Source organism: Nyctibius grandis, chromosome 10, assembly GCF_013368605.1.
Source record: "Nyctibius grandis isolate bNycGra1 chromosome 10, bNycGra1.pri, whole genome shotgun sequence".
NCBI classification, from domain to species: domain Eukaryota; kingdom Metazoa; phylum Chordata; class Aves; order Nyctibiiformes; family Nyctibiidae; genus Nyctibius; species Nyctibius grandis.
In genome coordinates, this window is record NC_090667.1 from 25,507,641 (window position 1) to 25,526,229 (window position 18,589).

Below are 18,589 nucleotides of genomic sequence, written 5' to 3' on the forward strand. Positions count from 1 at the left end.
ATTTTGGACCATGTTTGTGCTTAGATGAAAGCAGTTAGGGAAATGAGCCGCCAGCGTGGTTGGAGTGTGAGTCATGGAAAGGGTGACGAGGATGGCTTCAGGCAGGTTCAGATCAATACGGTGCCATTAAGGTGCAGTATCGTAGCATCTATGTTGCATTACAGCCAACTGAGCTAATAAATTAGGCAAGAAATTGCTGCAGTCAGATCATGGTGATAAAGAGGTATTAAAGTGGGCAAAATGCCACCCAGGCTGAGAACTGATGTGAATCTCCCACAGACCTGGTTTTGCAAGGGAAGCAGCATTAGCCAGGTGGAAGTTGCCCAATGTATTTGGGAGCAGATGGGCTCAGATAAAGGTACTTTGTCCGTAAGTTCCTGCAGCAGCTGCTGACATCAGTGTTCAGTGAATGAACCCATCCATTGATTAAAATAGTCTTATTGCTCAACCCAGAGGCTTTGAAAGAAATTGTCCTGACCTGGAACAGGGCGTTGGTGGTTGGCAGATCGAAGCCAGCGTTTCTATGTGTGATGAAGCCATAAAACATATGATTTAGAGATTAGCCAAATGGTACTCTACCACTGCTTTCAATTAGCCCCAAATACCCTCTTGCTGCTCTCGGTGCTCTGTATGAAAATGTCTCTTGCTGCTGGATGCTGAGATACTGTCTAAGCTGTTGCCTAAATCTCCTGTGTTATTGCTGAATTCTGGTCTATCTGTGCTCATTTGAAGTAGCTGGGACTGATCCAGGGACCTCAGTGAAATCATCCGCTGGAAAAAACTTTGGAGGATTAGTAAGACTTTTTCCCATCTGTGATGTCAATGCACAAAAATTTGTCAGCTCGATTGTGTTGCTGTGAAATCTTGCCGTGTGAGGTGTTGAGGCTTATTTTGATTCAGCAAGCTGGCACACATGTTTGCCAAGGTGACACCATTTTCTTGTTAAGGAGAAACACAGAGAAGATCAGCAGCTTGCCCCAACGCCTAATATCGCTGCTAATTCCCCACTGGCCTTGGCTGGAGGAAGTGCTGGATGAATTTCCAAAATTTCTTGAGGGCTAGGAAAGGCAGTGTAACACCCCCCTCCCTCCGGAGCTGGCAGACTGGGCTCTGCCGTCCCGGTGGCAGTCATGATGTAGCTGCTATAGGGGCTGTTGCAAGAAAATGAAGGCTCCTCTCTCTTGCAGGGGCAGAGCCATGCTGGGTTGGGGAGGGTTACTCCCTGGCAGGGAACTTGACCATGCACATTCATCTGCTCCCAGCTCACTATGGGAAACTGTCCCGGTGCTCCTGAGCCAGCAGCTATGGAATCTGCTGCCACGGCACTGCCCTTGTCATGGGAAGGGGTCTTAGCAGGGTCTCTGAACCACCACAGCATCCAGTGCTTGCTCCAGCCCAGCGCCCAGCCCCATCGCTCCCCGTCCCGGGCTGCCGCCACTCTGCCACCCGGCTCCAGCCCTTCATACACACCTGCCCGGGGCTGAGCAGGTTTTTCAAGCGAAGCTGTGAGCTTGTATTACTCCTGGTCCCTGGCCACAACCATAGCTGATTTCACTATCGTATTGCAAGGGACTCTAAGAAATATCAAGTTATTGGTGTAACATTTCATTACCGGTCTTTTGACCTCTACAAGTCTGCAGCATTTCTTGGGCTAAAGCAGAGCCGAGGGCAGATGCTTGCGGCTGCTCTCACGAGGGCAACCGTCAGCCTTGGGGATTTTTTTGACAACAGCAATTTGTAAATGTAGGCTTGCAGAAGGAGGCTGGGCTCTCGGGCTGGGTATGGGGCCAGGCTCGCGTTCCTGTGGCTCCCGTGCCGCGCTTGGGGAGCACCGGCCAGGTGGCCACTTTGCTGCCTAGTCGAGTGGAAAATTGTGAATGCTTCAAATAGCACTGGGTGTTATTTTATACATAAAGAAAACACAATTTGACACAGATGAGTGCTGCGCTGACCTCTGCCTGCCTTTGTCACCCATGCCACTCCCCTCCTGAATCCTGGTGGCACGGCTGGCCCCAGAAGGCAAGCACAGCACTCCTGCGGCCATGAAAGCTGGCAAATCGAGTCCGATTTCACAGACTGCCCAGAAAAAAGTGCAAAAAAAAGCTAAAGCAGGGAAGCAGCAGCATGGGAAGGGGAGCTTGCTGGAGCCACCAGCCCCAGGGCAGGGACCCCCGTTGAACCCCCCGCTGAAGCTGAGCAAATGCTGCTCCCCGGCTGTGCGGGGCCCTGCGGCTGGGGAGATGGAGTGCGACGTGCCAGACCTCATCCAAAAATTTCCTGCAGATTAATGAGAGCAATCAGTGACAGGGCTCAGCCCCATGGCAGCCGGTGTGCAAAGCTCATTTGTCAGCATCCAAGCTGACCGCGAAGCCCGACATCCCACCGCGAAGGGCACGGGGAGGCTCTCGGCAGCTCCCCAGCAAGAACCGGAGCAGCACATCCAGCCATCAGCGTGGTGCCGATGGACCTGCTGTTCTCACTTGGTCCTAAGGAAATCCTCGCTTGCAGTTTGGTGCTTTTTAATCCGGTCCCTTGCAGCAAGGAGAGCCCATAGCACCGCTGCATGCCAGGACAAAGCCAAATTCTTGCCCTGCTCCCTGTTGGCAATACCTGCATCGCCCACCTCATTGTTGTTAGCAGCAGTTGAGATGTTGCCATGGATAAACGATTTGTTACCTCTCAGCAGCTTATTTTGCCCTGTGCTGGAGTGTGGTACCACTGTGAAAGATTACTCCACTGTTTCTGGGGATGGTGCTGACTGCACGGGAAGAGCGTCAGTCACTGGCACAAAAGGGCTCCAGCAGTTTTGGAGCGAATTGCTGCCATGCTGCAGAGAGACAATTAAGACACTCAAGTGCCTTGAAGAATGGCATTTTGCAAAAACTGAGGCTTATGCCACATAAAGAATAGGGAACATATTCATTTCTGGCACTGTGCCATGCTGTCCTGAGCCACCGGGCTGCAGTGGCATCATCACTCCACAACAAGGGACTATATGTTAGGGGCCAAGGATAGCACTGCCATCAGAAATCTGCTCTTCTCACACCACCTTATTGTGCTCTTTACCTGACCAGGGTCGCTAGAATTGGCCCTTAGCTTAGAAAAATGGGGTTTGTGATAAATAAGGACAGAAAAGCCCCAGCAGCCCCAGGCACTGCTGGTAGCAGGCTGGAGAGGCAGAGCGGGGTGGTCTGTTCCCTGCGTGCAGCGTACGCCAGTGGCAGCCAGCTGAGTCCCGTGTGGGGGGGACCACAAAGGGAAGGGGCCAAAAGGGAGGAGGTTTGGCCGTTCTCTGGGATGAGATGCCACCACAGGCTGCAGATGGAGGAGGCAGCGGAGGCAGAGGTGAAGCATCCCTGTTACCACAGGGCTCATGAGGAGGCAGCAGGCACCACTCAAACAAGCCCCCCAGGAGCAGAGCGAAGCAGCGAAGCCTTTAATTGCTTTAATCCATTTTTATTTGAGGACTGCTGAGCCATCCCAGCCCTGGCAGCTGCTGCATTTCCCATGCAGTGTCCTTCCTGGTCTCCCTACAAGCGCATCACGCACCTCCCTTCAGCCTGAGCCCTCTTCCACAGCTCCCTTGCAGCCCTGGATTCTGCAGGCAGCATTGGCCGGTGCTGGCCAGCCTCTGCCCGTCCTCCGGAGGGGCTGGCAGCGTGGTCCTCTGCGTCCTGCCCAGCACCTTCAACCACAGATCAAACCCCTGTATCGCAGCTTCTCACACACAGACTGGTGAGATGTGCTTGGTTGCCTTACTGGCACAGGGGCTGCGTGTCCTGCCCTTGTGTGCACACTCCTGAGCTGCTTCAGGGCGAAGTCAGCTGTCTAGAGCCGGGATGGGTATCCTGGCAGCTGGTTTTGTGCTGCAACGAAGGGTGCAGCACACAGGCTGCTGATCCAGCGCAGGTGCAGAAGCAGCAGTGCAGGTTGGGGAAGGCAGAGCCTTAAACTGGGGCAGCTGTGTCCAAAGTAGTCCCCTGCCTGCACTGAGCCCATATAAGTCCTCTGAGGACCAAAATGTCAGCCTCTCTGGAGGCAGGGAGTGGGTTATGTTAGGTGTTGGAGCTGGTTTGCCTGTGCTGCCTGGGTAATTGGGATGAAGAGGTAAGAAATAAACCTGTGATCTCTTTCCAGGAGCTAGAGCAGCCCACTGTAATGAGTTTGGCTTCTGAGGGCTGGGATGCTACAGCATTTTATTTTGCTTTCTTTGGAAGTTACAAAAGCATGGAGCAGTGTCTCTGCTTAATCAGAGCCCCCAGATGTCACCACATGTGGGACTTAGAGTTGAGGAAAAGGAGGCAAGAAAAGGCAGGATAAAGTCACCTTAGAGGGCTCCTGTAGAGGTTTTGGGACTACCCTGGCCCGGCTCTCCTGCTCTTTGATGTGCTGTGTCAGACAGATGAGAGGACTTACAGGTGTTTGTCTCATGAGCCTGAGCTGTTATTTTCTGGGCATATGTTATTTTTGCTCCGAAGTGGGTTTTTCATCAAGTCTCTCTTGAGACTTCTCTGGTGTCCAAAGTCATCAGCTCTCGTTCCTGTCCCTCTGAACCAGGGCGTGTTGCAGGCAGCACACGGCAAACCCTTGTCCCTGAGAGCACAGTGCTCCAGGACTGGAGTGGTTCCTGGTTACCATCTGATTTTTGGATTTGCTCCCGGGGCCAGTGCCACCAAACAACTGGTGGCATTCAGTGACTGTCAGTGGGACTTGTTCTGCTTATGGGCCCTGGCACCCGCAGCCCTTCTCGCTGAAAGCGGAGCGGCAGCCCCGGCCAGCGAGGGGGGACGGCTGCTGCTCCAGTGGCAGAGCAGGCAGGGTCCCTTGGAGGGCTCTTGTGCTGCCTGGGCACATGGATGCTTTGAAAGAGCTGGCAGGGAGACCAGCTACTGGCTTTCTGAAAGAGCTGTCAGGGAGACCCAGGAAAATCCCTCTGTGCCTGCCGGTCTGCGGTGCATGATGGGGCAGTGGTGCCCAGCCCATTGCCTCGGAGGACTGCGTCCCTGTAATGTCCCCTCTCACGTGAGAGGGGCTGCTGGACTGTGGAGCCTCTCCTGGGTGTCACAAGCTGCTGTGTTTCATCCCTCTCTGTCTTTCTGTGGTCAAGCTCTTCCATCCCTTCTGGGAGCAATTTGGGCCTTATTCCTCATATCATTTTTGAAGCAGTTTCAATTCCAGCTGCTGCCCATGCTGGTGGCTGAAGGGCTGATGCTGGTGATGACAGGTCCTGGGGCTGCCTCCTTTGGCCTCACGCGATCAATGTCCGTGTACTAGGACAGCCACCGTGCTGGTACCTTTGTGCTAGTTTCCTCCCTGTGCTCTGCTGCACTGGCATGAAACAGCCCTTTTCTTTCTCATTAGAAACCTCTCCTCTGCCAGCCACAGACATAGCTCCTCTTGTTTGCCTTACTTGTGCTTTCTAAAACAAGGGCCCAGGACTTTTGTAGTTGGGATAAGAGTTTCTAAGCTCTTGGATGGTGAGACTCAGCTTTTTGGTCAATCTGGATCTTTCATTTAATAATGCAGAACTTTAAAAATTTCCCTTAAATGTTTCCTTTGTGTTTTGGAGCTCTGCTCCCTGTTGGACCATGGTTTTTGCAACTGGTGCTAGCCAAGAAAAGTGACAGTGCTGAGCCTGGTGGATGCTGCTGTGGCTGGAGTTACCCTGCATGCATGGACCTGGTGCTGGGGTGATGCCAAGCAGGATACGTGCATGTGGTGCTGAACTGTCAGGGTTAGTCCCGTGGGAGGAATGTCTGCTGTTGGGTGTTCACCTGTGTGGGGGGTCTGGGGAGGGGAGTCCCTTGCTCAGCACTAAGTGATGCTGGGAAAATATGACTGCTGCTTCCTGCCTCCTTCAGGATGGGTGGAAAACCCTGAAGATCACAACGTTTTCTGTCTAATTCTCTCCCTGCCCTGTGACAACAGCAGGCCTTTTTAAGACCGAGACCGTTCTCCTGGCAGACAAGATGGCTGACTTCTACACAGATGCTTAGTAGGAACATGACCCTGCTATTACCCACAGCAGAGCTGCTGGAAGGGCCGTGCCCTTATTTACCTGTTTGAGAGCCTCCTCCTGCTAACGAGGGGCAGAGCAAGAGAATTATTCCCCCTCCTACCATTTTGCAGAGGAATAGGGGGAGAGTGGTGGCTGGTGATGAATGTGCAAGGGTGGTGCTGGGGAGAGGTGGCTACGTTTTAGGATTTGATGGGATTTTCATGTGGGGTGGGTGACAACATGGGGGACTGGGAGGGAGCAGAGCTGCTGTGTGGTCTTCCCAGTTCAGTCACTGCACCTGCAGACCCAGAAATGCTGGTCCCATCCCTCTGCAGCTCTCGGATGGAGGAGTTTTAAAGTGTGCCCTCAAAGCCCCAGGTTTCAGCATGGGCAGCCAGGTACTGCGGTTTGCCTGAACAAGCGGAGCCTCTCTCCCTGGCGCTGGCGTGCTGCCTCTTGTTGTTTTAAACCAGCCACAGAGCAAAGCTCCCTGCTCGGCAGCAAGGCTAATCTCAGCTCATCTGATATTAGTGTAAACTGACACTCTTGGGAATTTGGGGACAGAAAACTTTCCCTGGGGAAATGGCTGCTATGCAAATCCTGCCTTGAGAAACTGGGGAGGAAAGCAGCGGTGAGGGGCAGGTGCCTGGAAACAACCCCTCTGCTGCCTGGGGGTCTGGGAGCATCTGCCTGGGCACCCTGTGCTTGCGGGATTATTTGAAGCTGTTTGCTGTGGTTAGAGGGATGTTAGCTGCAGTCTGGCACCCAGCCGGGCTGGTGCTCTGCAGAGCAGAGGAATTGGCCCTGGCTCTGCAGCACCCCTGAACCCTGTTGCAGCCCTTGCCTGGCAGTGAAGGGTACCCCAGCCAGGGACTGCGTTTTTTGGGAGCAGGTTTTTTGGGAGCAACTGCAGCCTTTGAAAGTAGAAATGTCCTTGGAGCCGCGCTGGCAGCCTTTCCGGTCCCTTTTGTTGTGGAGCTGGGGATTGTCTTGCACTCCACAATCCACTACTGTAATCCCCTTGGAGTGCTGCTCTGGTCTAAGCTTAAAACGGGTGCAGCTGAGACTGCTAATGCAGGCAGGGCTGGTGAGGGGTGCCAAGCCTTCCTCCTGCTCCATGCGGGTCCCCTATGGGATGTAGCTGGTGGATGGGGGTTGTGCCTGGCAAACCCCCTGCCCCGCCCTGTGCCCTGGCCTGAGGGAAGGAGAGCTTTCCTGCCCATCACCTGGACCCAACCTGGTCCTCAGGGAGGCCTGGAGCCCGCTGTTCATGCCCACCCTGGAAATGCAGCAGGAGCTGTCTTTTTTTCCATCCCCCATCAGCTTCAGCCTAAGGGCAGAGCACTGACCTGGGAGCCAGCACAGACGTCCCTGCTTGGTGCTAGCCGTGTGGTGGCACAGGCTTTTGTCAACCTGAGCAACGTTTGGGAGGATGAAATGGGAGTGAAATCTCTGACCTTTTAGTGCCCATGAAAGTAAAACTGTCTCAGAGCTGTTTGGGGCTGCCAGCAAGCTGAGGGCGAGCTGGCATGACAGGAGAGCCCCAGCTCCTGGGAGCGTTTCAAAGCCAGGTCATTCAGTGCTGGGCTGTGGTGGGATCGTGGTGTTTCGGAAGGAGGGAGCAATGGGGAAAGCTGTCCACAAGCTGTCTGGTCTGGGGGTCTGGAGGCTGGCGTAGATTGCTTTGAATGCAGCAGGGCTGAGCTGGGTGGCACTGGGCCAAGCCTGACCTAACCAGCTTATTTCCCTGCTTTCAGTAATGCCCGTACAAACGCGCCGAGGCCTGAAGGTTATGGCCACGTGAGCAAAGGTCTGGGGATTAGCTGCGGGCAGAGCGCAGCTCCTCCTGGGTGTGCTGTCGTAGCCCTGAGCCCCAGGAGCGACCGTGGCTCCCCTGCGTGCTGGAACCAGTGTGGCGTCGGCCCCTCGGATGGGTGCTGGGGAAACAGAAGGCTGGCTGGGAGCAGCACCTCTGGTACCTGGCACCTCTCTGAGCTCCAGGAAAATAGATAAATGTTTGCTTGTCCCACGTCAGCACTGATTTTCCTTCTGGGTGTTAGTAACGCTGGCCAGTGGGTTGCTTTTTTGCACGTTTCCCCTGCAACAGTGTCTGGCTCTGGTTTCAGAAGAAAGCACAGCAGGCTTGCAAACTTCTGCAAGGCACCCGGTTTGGATGTGCCCACACCTCTGAAGGCCACAGACCACGTGCAGTTGGGTGCACAGGGTCCCTCCTGGGGCAAAGGGTCACTGCTGTCCCCATTGGAACAGAAGTTACTGACCTAGTGTGGTGCACAAGTGCATTTCTCTTAGCTTGGAGCTCCAGAAGCCTAATACTGGATCAGGGCATCACGACTGAGTAGTGATGATACGTCTCTAGGCGCTGACGTCATCAGACATGAAAGCAAAGTGACACCTAACAACATCCTTAGCACTACCATCTCTAGCCACCTCTGCATGGTTCTGACTCTGTAAAGCCCTGTTTCCTTTTGGAGCTGTTTGGGTGCTCTCCCTGGGGGATCTGGGGGAGAGGGAGATGTGTGTGGGTGCTGTGGGACCTGGCCTGGCTCCTCCCTGTCCCGGGAGGAGCTAGCAGCAATTCAGTGGGTCAAGAAATACTTTGAGCTTGCTCCCGCAGGCTTGCAGCCCGCAGGCTGCTGGGTGCACTCGGAGCAAGCCTGATGCTTGTACCCAGAAGGCCAAACTTTGTCCTAATGTGATGATTCCCTTCCTCACCATCCTGAAAGCTCCGGCAGGGCCCTGTGCTGAGCCCATTAGATGGAATTACTTAATCCAGCCCTGACAAGTGACACCTGCACCCGGGAGCAGGTCCCTTCCCTCTAATCCCTTGCTACCATCAGCTGCCTTAACACGCGCGGGGCAAAACAAGCAACACATGAGCAGATGGTGCCTTCTCCATTGTCCCGCCACCGCTTCAGCCACCCCGAATAAAACTGCCCCGTTACCTTTTTCCCGTGAGCCGCCCCCATGGTCCGATGTGTCAGCTGTGCCCTGCTCACCCGGGGTGTGGGACCGGCCGGTTCCCTGTGGTCACCAGCCCCGTTACGCCCGGGGGGATGCTCGGCTGTGCAGCTCCCGGCCCCTCGGCGGCCTCAGCGGGGAGACACGGGTGAAATCCAGCCTGTCTGCAGCGGGGCCGGGTGGGAAAGCTTGCTTTTCCTCCCTTCTCCCAGCACGTGGAGAACTCATTTTCTTCATGCACCTAACGGCTGGCTCGCGCCCAGGCTCTGCCCGGGCACAAAGGCAGCTTTCATGCTGCGGATGCCCGGTTTCTAAGCTGGGATCCGTATTTTGAGAGGCTGTGGAAGATTACAGTAATTGCACTTGACAGGGCAAGATGTCACAGGACGCGGATTCGCCCGGCTGCGGGGCCCTGGCACCCGTTGGTCCTCGCCTGTGGCATCCTTCCTGGCTGCTGCTTTGGAGCTTTGCCGAAATAAATCCATACCCCAAAAATACAGCAGGAATATCCCTCTGCTCCCTGCCTGCATCCCGGCTCTTGGCTCCTGTTGCAGCACTGGATTTTGCAAACCTTGTTCCTGCGAACGCCCCAGGCTGCCTGTGTGCTGCTGGAGCCCACCGTGGCCCCCACATGAGCCCAGGTTACCTGGAGCTGCATCCTGGAGGCCGGGCAGGTCAGGGCTGGTGTTTGCTGAGTCTCTGGGGGATACGGCACGGTGAAAACCAGCCAGTTGGGTGCCGGTCTCTGCAGTAATACAGCTTTCAAAATGCCAAGGCACTACAAATCCTCATTTGGGGATTGCTGCCCCTGCACTCACCAACCTTTCCAGATCTTTTAAGAAAATAAGCAAGTTAAATTTGTCTCCTGAAGCCGTATTTGTACCCCTGCCTCCCAGATTCTGGACCTTTGAAAAGCTGAAAAGCTCAGATTTATTTATTCGGATGCAGTGACTTTGGTAGGAATGTCTCTTCGAAACACTGGCTGATGATGAAGGTCCCTGCACAGGAGTTGCACTTCCAGCTCTCCCTATTTATTGAAAATAGCAGTGTACCTTAGTGACTGCTCAGCGATAGATTCAGAGCTAGTTTTAACTGTCTGTAGTATGCTGAAAAATAAATTTCCTTTATTTTGGCTTTAAACCAGATTTCTAATGTGCATCACACAGGGCTAGGAAGAGTTTCCTGCTGCTGAAAGGGGCTGGTTGTTTTCTGGGCTGTAGCTGCTGCTGTTCGCTGGTTTACCCCGCGCAGCCGCCTTTGCAGCTCTTGGGCTGTTTTCAGTTTGGCTTATGAGTGAATCTAGATCCTTTGAGGGGGCTTAAAATACTTGGCATATTTATGCTGGCAGTGCGGCGGGACTGTGTGATGTGAGGGCTGTTGTGTCTGTTGCGTTGTGCTATTTCTCGCTGCTGCCGCGGGTAGGGATGATTCAGCGCTTGGGATTAACCGCTGCTGTTGCAGCAGGTTTGGGGATCGATTTATGGTGGAGGCTTCCCTTGGTGCGGTCAGGTGCACGTTAAGAGCGCAGGAGGATAAGCTGGGATAAAATACTACGGCTATTGGGGAATTCCTCTGTGATGGCTGTTTAGGGGTTTTATTTCAGTTTTGCCTTTGGAAGTTCTTACAGGTGTTACACAATTTATTTTGGGATTTTTCCTTGTTTAGGGAAAACCGGTTGCCTCGCTGGTTTCGGATGGTGGTGCTGGGTTTTGGATCCAGGGTTTTATCCCTAAGGTGCTGGCACAGGACAGGCTGTGTCTCTTTCTGGCCTTATCCTGCCAGTGCTCCTCACTTCTTCTGCTCCCCTGGGGTGACCTGTGGGCTCAGGTAACCGATGTGAACTGTCTGTAGAAGCTGTGTGGGGGCAAACCCTGCTGTTAGGGGCAGAACAGGCTGTCCAGAATTGCCTCCTGTTACCCTGCACACCTCCAAGCGCTCCAGCAGAAATGCTCCGCTCTCATGTTCTGCAAAACTGCTGGTCTGCTTTAAAGAATGGGGAAAAATCAGATACAATCAAAGGAAATTAAAGTCTGTATATGATGCAAATTTGTCCCTGTCTGTGATGACAGATAAGCCCGGGCTGTCACTCACGCAGCTTGTCTGATCTCAGCACTGCTCGCTCTCAGGGAGGCTTTGGGTACCGATGCTGCTTGGGTGAACGCACCCAGACACGAGTCGGGGGCAGATGCTCCCCCAGGACCTCCTCAGTGTTGGGCAGCAGCATGGGAACCACTCTGGAAGGAGGTCTGTGGGGCTTTGCTGGCCTGCGTTTGGGCAGGGATCTCTCCTCTCCCAGCAGTGTTGGCTGGCCCTGGGTTGGGGTGCAGCTCTCGGAGTGAAGCGGGTGTGTGGGTGCCAACCCGGGTGTGCTGTATCGCTCCAGATGGATTCTGGCTCCAGCTCTTCCGGTAAAAGGCTCCCACCTATTGGTTATGCTGCACAAGTTCAGCTGCCTGAACAACTTGCACATCCATCCCTCCCTCTTGGCCAGGCAAAATCGGGTTGGCACCTTGCTGGTGCTATCCTGACCTTTGGGGACGTGCCATGGAGGATTTAGCTTGGATTTAACCCAGGAAAGATGCAACCAGGTGGGGGAAATGCTTCAGTCTGCAAATATTAACCTGTGTTGCTGCAAGCCATTCCTGTGGCCATCTGGCCTTATGGTGGCTGTAGGAGACAGCAGGGGATTGGCAGGAGCTCCGGGGAGAAACCACCAAGGCCTGAGCATCCCCAGGGATGACTTTGCCCTGTGCCATGTGGGGAGGGGGAGCACCCGTGTGCAGTGCCGTGGGGCGGGTGATGGTGATGCCTGGCTGGTGGCAGAGGACATGGCACGCTGTGCCTGCAGGGAAAAGCACGGGTGATGCTTGAGAATGGAAGCGAGAAGGCAGAGTTTTATAATTAGATATCTTATTTAAGAAATCTGAAAAACCTTCTACACAGTTTTTGCTTTAAAGACAGGAAAATAAAATACCCCAAACTGACCCATAGGTGAGGACAGCTCATCTGAAACCTGGCCGGGTGTTTGCTCAGGCTCTGCAGGCACTTGTACAGCTCTTCTCCAAGCCCTGTGCAGTCCCTGCTGTGAAACGGCCGGTCCCTGAGAGCGCGCAGCCACTGCTGGGCTGTGTGACCAGGCAGTGGAGGGGCTGGCATGGGTGTGATGGGGCTGGGGTCCCCACGATGGGGCTGGTGTCCTTGCAAGACTGGTCTCACCTCTGTAGCAGGCTGGGGCTTGATGCTAATCCATCTTCCTGGGGGCACATCCCTCCATCTCCAGCAGCTCAGGCCAGCCGTCGTATTTATTTGTATTCTTATCATTTTTGATGTGCTGCAGGAAAAAAAAGAGAGAGAAAATGAATGAGGAGGTTGGTGGCAGAGTGCAGGTTTGCAGCATGCCAAAACTTGCAGCTTGGCTTGACGTGGGGGATAACTCCGCTGGCCCACGTCTTCTGCAGAGAAGTAGGTGAGACGTGGCTCGGGAGGTGCTATGAAGAGGATGGGGGCCTCCGGAGCTGGTGGCAGGGGAGGGCCACGTACCTCTTCAAAGGGGCTCTTGTTCTTCAGCCCTTTTGCTCCCAAGAAGACCCAGTTGTCCCGGAAGCTCAGCTTGGTCACGTGGCTGCTGCCCAGCTCCACAAATTGTGCCCGTACTTTGTCATTCATCCTGAAAGAGGGTAAGAAGGTGTCAGAGTGGTGCCAGGTGGGTGTCCCCTCCTGTCCCCTCCCTGCTGCTGGCAGCAGCACCTCCAGCTCTGCCCAGCTGCTGGTTTTGGGGAGCCAGGTGTTGCTCCTGGGGCCAAACTCACTTTGTGGCAGCATCGTCGTAGCTGGCCAACAGCACGATGGTGCCATGCTTGATCTGTTGGAGGAAGGCATCCAGTTTGCTGATGTCTGGGGGAGAAGAGCATTAGAAAATGAAAAAGGGATTTAGCAGAGACTGCTGCAAGGCAGCTGGGGCAACCTCCTCTGGGTCAGTGGGAAATATCCTGAATGTGCTGGTGCCAGCCAGGATTTGGGGCCATGGGCCTGGGAAAGCACAGGCCCCCAGAGGCTGCGTTCCCCATCTTGTGTTCCCACCTGGGCTCTCCCGCAGCACCTGGGGCTGGCACTTTCTTCCTACCGGCAGGGGAGAATTTACGTCTAAAGTTTGCTCACTAATTGTGAAATCTTAGTATGTGAATTTACTTCCCAACACCAGAAATGAGCCTGCTTGGCCGCAGAGCTGCCTGCCCTGCGATCCTGCCTTTGGCTGTGTGGTGGGAATTATTCCTCAAGTGGCATCCGTGGGATGCTTGAGTCCAACGCCCCATCTAGTGGCACAGGAACCGACTGCTGTCTCCTTCCCAGTGCCTCTCCCACCGTGTGTCTCGCTCAAACTCAGCCTGAAATGTCATGATATTGGTGTTTCTCCTTAAAACTCCAGAGTTACTAAGAACAGGCTGCGAAACCAAAAAGCAGAAAGGGTGACGGATCCCTAAAAAGGCTCAAACAGCAAAGGGTAAATCAAAAGCACTAAAGGGGTGGTTTTTAGGATGTGATTTTGAGGAGTCCTGCCAAAACTCTGGAGAGGTTTGGTAACAGCTTTGCAACAATGGTGGGATTTACAGCACCCTGCAAGTCGGTGCCAGCTGGGCTGTGAGCGGGTGCTGCCCCAGCTCAGGGCATCTTCTTGCTGTTAGGAAGATTGAAGCTGGCAGGCACAGGGACATGGTCTTTGCTGCCACCAGGCTCTGTTCCCTGTGCCCAGCCTCGCTGGGGCTGGGGGCCACATCTTGCCTGCTGTGCCCTGAGGTCCTCATTTATCCTCCTGCGAAAGGCAGGGAAACAAGGTGCTGCTGCCCAGCCATCACCAGCATTCAAAGACTGAGCTGGAAGTTGCAAAATCTCAGGATTAGTGTAACTACCTGATCTCAGAAAGTAGCCTCTCTCAGGTCTCAAGTGCCCTGCTTTATTCAGTTTAGTGGAATTATGTTTTTCAGGCTATTACGTGCATGTAAAAGGAGCGAGAAGCCAGTCTTGGATGTGGATGCATTAGGAGGACTCCAAGCTTGATGGCCTCAGGGAAAGCTGAGCTTTTACTGCCTGAGCTGGCAATCCTGGTCAAAGTCCACTAGACTTTATCATTAAATACACGACCCAGGAGCGGCCGAAGTAGCCAGCAGCCAGCGGTGCCGGTGTGAGCCCTGGCTGAGAGCCACCAAGCAGCAAAGTGACCGCGCTTACCTCCAGAGTACATGTTGAACGCGCCAGTTTTCAGGAGCTGCCCGCTTGTTCCTGAAAGGTTAAAATTCAAAACAGAGCACAGTGAGTTTGCATTGGGGTGGCTCTAGGCTTTGCCTGGCCACCAGCTTGGGGTTCGTGCTGTGAAATGCTTTGCTTTTCACTCAGTGTGTCATATTTGCTGCGATGGCGAATGTGTTGCTTGGTGGAGTTCATGTAGCCATCATGCATGACCCAAGTGGGTTTGTTCCCATCTCGCTGGCAGTGCTTGAAACCATAATTGTTGGTGTGCACCCCATGCAACACCAGACTGATGTGCTTTTGGCTCAGCCATGGTGACTGGGACAGAGTCCTTGGTGGCCTGTTCCCTCCTGGGGGAGGAAGGGGCCTTGGCTGTGGGCAGAGGGGGGCTAGTGCCCACCCGACTCACCATTCACCAGTGCGATGTTCAGACCTCTGCCAATGTTGTTCTTCACACTGCTCATGAGGCTGGAAAGGAAAGCAGAGAGCACCAGTAAGTGCAGGGATGCCCTGGAGGTGCTGGTGCCAGTGAAACTGTGATGGGGCAAAGTGGCTGCAGACAGTAAACATCCCCAGAAGCGGTAGCAAAGAAAATTATTTCCAAAGTTTTTTAACCACAAATGCACTGTGATGGCCATTGACATGCCTGGCAGAGGCCAAACTTTCTCTATTCAAGCCGAGGCTGGCTATGGCTGCCCCATCCCCGCCATGGGCTGCTTACATCATGTCGTCGAAGCAGATGGAGGGTCCCACCACATTTGCAGCACCGCTGATGATCTTGAAGGCAAAATGGTTCTGGGGGCAGCTCTTCTGGTTCCCGCACTTGTGCCGAGGTGGCTGCTTACCTGCGAGGGAGGAGTGGAGCTGGAAGCCATGGCGTTGGTCCCACGGGGGGGACACTGGCCGTGTCCCCGAGGGGCTGACCAGGGCTGGCACTGGGCCACAGTGGATCACTAAGGGAGCAACTCCTAGACCAGCTTATTGAATGAAGGAGGCTTGTTCTGGGGCTGGGACCAGCTTCTTGTTGGAGGTTTATGGTGCCGAGGCTTGGGGTGGGATGGGACGAGCTGGCTGAGGTGCTGGATGCCACTCTGGGTGTGAGCAGCGGGACGGCATGGCTGGAACCATGGGGATTGCAGAGGAGTGTGTGGTGGGGAGTGTTTGGAGCTGGCGCTCATCCAAGGCCAGCCCTTGGGGCTTTTCTGCCTAGAGTTTCCCCATTCTCAGCCAGGGTAGGGACCTGTGCCATGCCTGTGACCTGCTTCCTGCTGCAGCCTGTGGCCCGGGGGTGTTTCTGCTGGGGCAGGGGAATCACGCGAAAGTTCGTGTGCTCGTAGAGCCCGCTAAGGACACCGCTGCTGTGTGCAGTAAGGAAATTCCTCCGTGTTTGGGAGGGTGGGATTCTTGCTGTGGGAAAGGGGCCCTTGAGGGCAGCTATCGTGCTTCCACCGTCACCCTCAGCCCTGGAGTGGTGTCGTGTGATGGAGATGAAGTCAAGAGCAGTACTCACTGCTGGGCTCGTCAGTGGCACCTGTGGGTACCAAGCAGGAGGGTTAGACATCCCGGGGAGCTGCGGACTCTTCCCCAAGCCAGGAGCAGCTGTTCAGGCAACGGCTCTCCAAAACTGCTCCCCATGGCTGCAAACACCCCTGGAGCCACCCACCCTGGTGCAGCTTCCCACTGCGCTGTCCCCTCCCTGCCCTGATGGTCAGAGCTGGTGGCTATAGCCTTGGCTATGGACTGCAAGTGTAAATGTTTGTGGCAACTATACGCAGCTCTGGGGTCTGGCTCACAATGGGGCCACCCGCACCCTCCCTCTGGACCAAGCTGGAGCCCTGCCGTGCCTCACCGAGCCAGCTCCGCAGGCTGATGGTTTTCCAGCTCTGATCGAAGTATGTCTGCACGATGAACCATGTGCCCAGCAGTGTGATGAGCAGTGCCACATACCGGATCATGACTGTGAGGGATAGGAGAGGAGCCAGGTGAGAGCAGCAGCAGCGTATGTTGGGGACTGGACCATCCCTCTGGCTTCTTGGGGACTTGGTCCGTGTATCCCAAGGTCACCAGGCACAGGGTGACAGCCAGAACTTATGTGGCGTGGGAAGGCAGCTAACACTCCTCCCTTCATCCTCTAAAAGGACTCTGATCTCTTAATTAATATCTCTAGAGCGTGTGGCAACACTCAGATAGGCATTATCCTTCTACTGGGAGGTACTATTCATATTTCTCTCTGCATTAAAGTAAATCTGATAATTAGTCAGAAAGCTATGTAAATCCAAGTATTTCTTACATTCCCAGCGCTGGGAAGGCTGCTATCCCCCAATTAGTCACTAGCTACAGCTGAGCAGCTGCTAATACAAATGTGATTGGCATTTGGCTTTACAGCAGCGCTCATCGGAGCACAACGTTCCAGTCCTGCATGGAAAGAGAGTAGAAGAATATACTTATATTGCAGCTGAATGGCTGTTATGGAACCAGGAACATCTCGATAGCCATATCTTCCCAACCTGATGCATATACAAAGGCCCTTTCCCATGGCCCTGGCAGGGGAAGGTCAAGGTAACTTGGCTTTGAAGGGGTCATGTGAATGAGAAGGAGGCATAAAGAACCATAGAAAAACGGACAGAGAAAAGTAAATCTCTGTGTCCCTCCTTACCTGTCACCCGCATGGTGATGGGGAGAGAAAGCACAGCCGAGGGGGTGGCCAACGGTCACAGGTCACCCTGAGGACAAAGAAGGAAAGCCATAAAGCATACCTGTAACTCACCACAGCCAGGCAGATATTAGATGAAAGAATGATTGCTGTGTTTAGGCATATTTGCAATAACTAAGAGGTCACCAAAGATGTATAAATTCCTATCAGGCATACATGCTTGGTCCCACCCTGATGTTGAAATCCTGGCTCCTGTACATTGGAGCAGGCTGCACTGATTGAGCGTGTTTCATTTTTAAGCCTCTGAACTCTTTACTGTGACTGCCCGCTGCCCTGTGCGCTCCCGTTTCACGTCCTTTTCTCGGTAACAGATCATGCTTTTCTATTCTGCTGACAGTGATGAACTCAAGGAACGTATTTTTTGATCACTGCTTTGCTGCATTTCCTTCTGGGGTGATGCAAAGTAGATTTCAAATGTTAGGGGCTGCAAAATGCTGTCTGAGGACAAGCTGCGATTTGGCCTTGCCCAGTCAGAGGAATCTGCGGGAACAAGCTCATCCTCCTTAAAAACCCGAAAGGGAAGGGAAGAAGGGCAGTGCCGCTGAGCTGGGCAGAGCAGCCAGTTTTGGAGACACCTGACTGAGAACCAGAAATATTTCCACTTGTCCAAATCCTGCAGCTTCTTCACCCACGCAAATGGGGAGTGGTTGTAATTTGGAGTGTGAACTATTTCCCACCCAAGCGAGTCTGTCTGCCCCCCTCTCTCCTGCTGCCACCCCCACGGATGGGACAGGCACCTGTAACCCCATGCACCAGGCTCCTACCTTCGAAATTCAGGGCTGCAGCCTGGTGAACGTCCGTCCAGGAAATGACCCCGGAGTCCTAAAGCGAATTGTCACCTGTGAGACGTGTGCTCAGAGTTAAAAGAGCCTGATGTTAACTAAAGCAGCCCTTTAATGAGGCTTGGCATAGAAAATTTGTAAAAAAAGCTATGCTGAGAGTCACTTTTCCTGTTTGAAAGGTAAATAAGGAGCAACGGGTTGTAGCAGGGCTGGGCTGGAAGTTGATTTCAAGCTGCTGCGTTATGAGGAAGGAGAAGAGCTTTGCCTCCTGCCCAGCCCTGTTCCAGGTCCCCTCCCAGGGCTTAAGTTCAGGGAAACTGCCCGTGGCCACGTGGTTGCCCATGGCCATGGTGCAGAGTTCTCCTTTGGTCCCCTGGGCGGGATGGGCCCAGCATCCTCCCTTGGCACCCACTGAGATGCACCCTGCATCCCCCCTCACTGCCCTGGTCAGATGCTCCCCCTTTGCTTCCCCTTCACCCTGGGGTAGGTTGAGCAGCACCGTAAGGGGCTTTTAGGCAGCCTTAAAAACAAGGAGGAAAACTCTCTGCACTGAAGGAGGAAAGCTGCTGCTTTCCTGCTTGGCTGGTGACCCCAGAGGGAGTTTGCAGCAGGCCAGGGTGCCTGGCTGGCACGGCAGCCCCGCAGTGACGTTTCAGCTGTCCCAAGCCAGAGCCTGGAACCGCTCTCCGTGAGACCCCTCCGCTGTGCCCACATCTGCCGTGTGGCTGTGCCAAGGAGGAGCTGCCGAAGCCACCCTGGCGGGAGCCAGTGGCTTCCCATGGGAGAGTGGCCTCATGGCTTAACTGCATTTCAGAGGAAGCCTTGGAAGGCATTTGTGTGCCCTTGCATATCGCGGCAGTGTGTTTCTGATGA

General features: G+C 54.2%; 1 protein-coding gene across 1 annotated transcript; it reads right to left on the reverse strand.

Annotated features, from left to right (window-relative positions):
- Positions 1-12,048: 12,048 nt before the first annotated feature.
- Positions 12,049-17,757, reverse strand: FAM3D (FAM3 metabolism regulating signaling molecule D). The gene is made up of 10 exons (XM_068408976.1): positions 17,699-17,757; positions 16,878-16,944; positions 16,071-16,178; positions 15,732-15,752; positions 14,943-15,066; positions 14,631-14,689; positions 14,204-14,254; positions 12,787-12,871; positions 12,518-12,644; positions 12,049-12,308 (listed from the first exon to the last, which is right to left on the reverse strand). The coding sequence occupies exons 2-10, from the start codon at positions 16,888-16,890 to the stop codon at positions 12,219-12,221; spliced, it is 678 nt and encodes a 225-aa protein (XP_068265077.1). The 5' UTR covers positions 16,891-16,944; positions 17,699-17,757; the 3' UTR covers positions 12,049-12,218.
- Positions 17,758-18,589: the final 832 nt, after the last annotated feature.

Coding starts and splice junctions, on each gene's coding strand:
- FAM3D (XM_068408976.1), bottom strand. Junction 15,753..16,070: donor CAGCCTGCGGAGCTGGCTCG/GTGAGGCACGGC, acceptor TGGTACCCACAG/GTGCCACTGACGAGCCCAGC. Junction 14,690..14,942: donor ATCTGCTTCGACGACATGAT/GTAAGCAGCCCA, acceptor TTTCCTTTCCAG/CCTCATGAGCAGTGTGAAGA.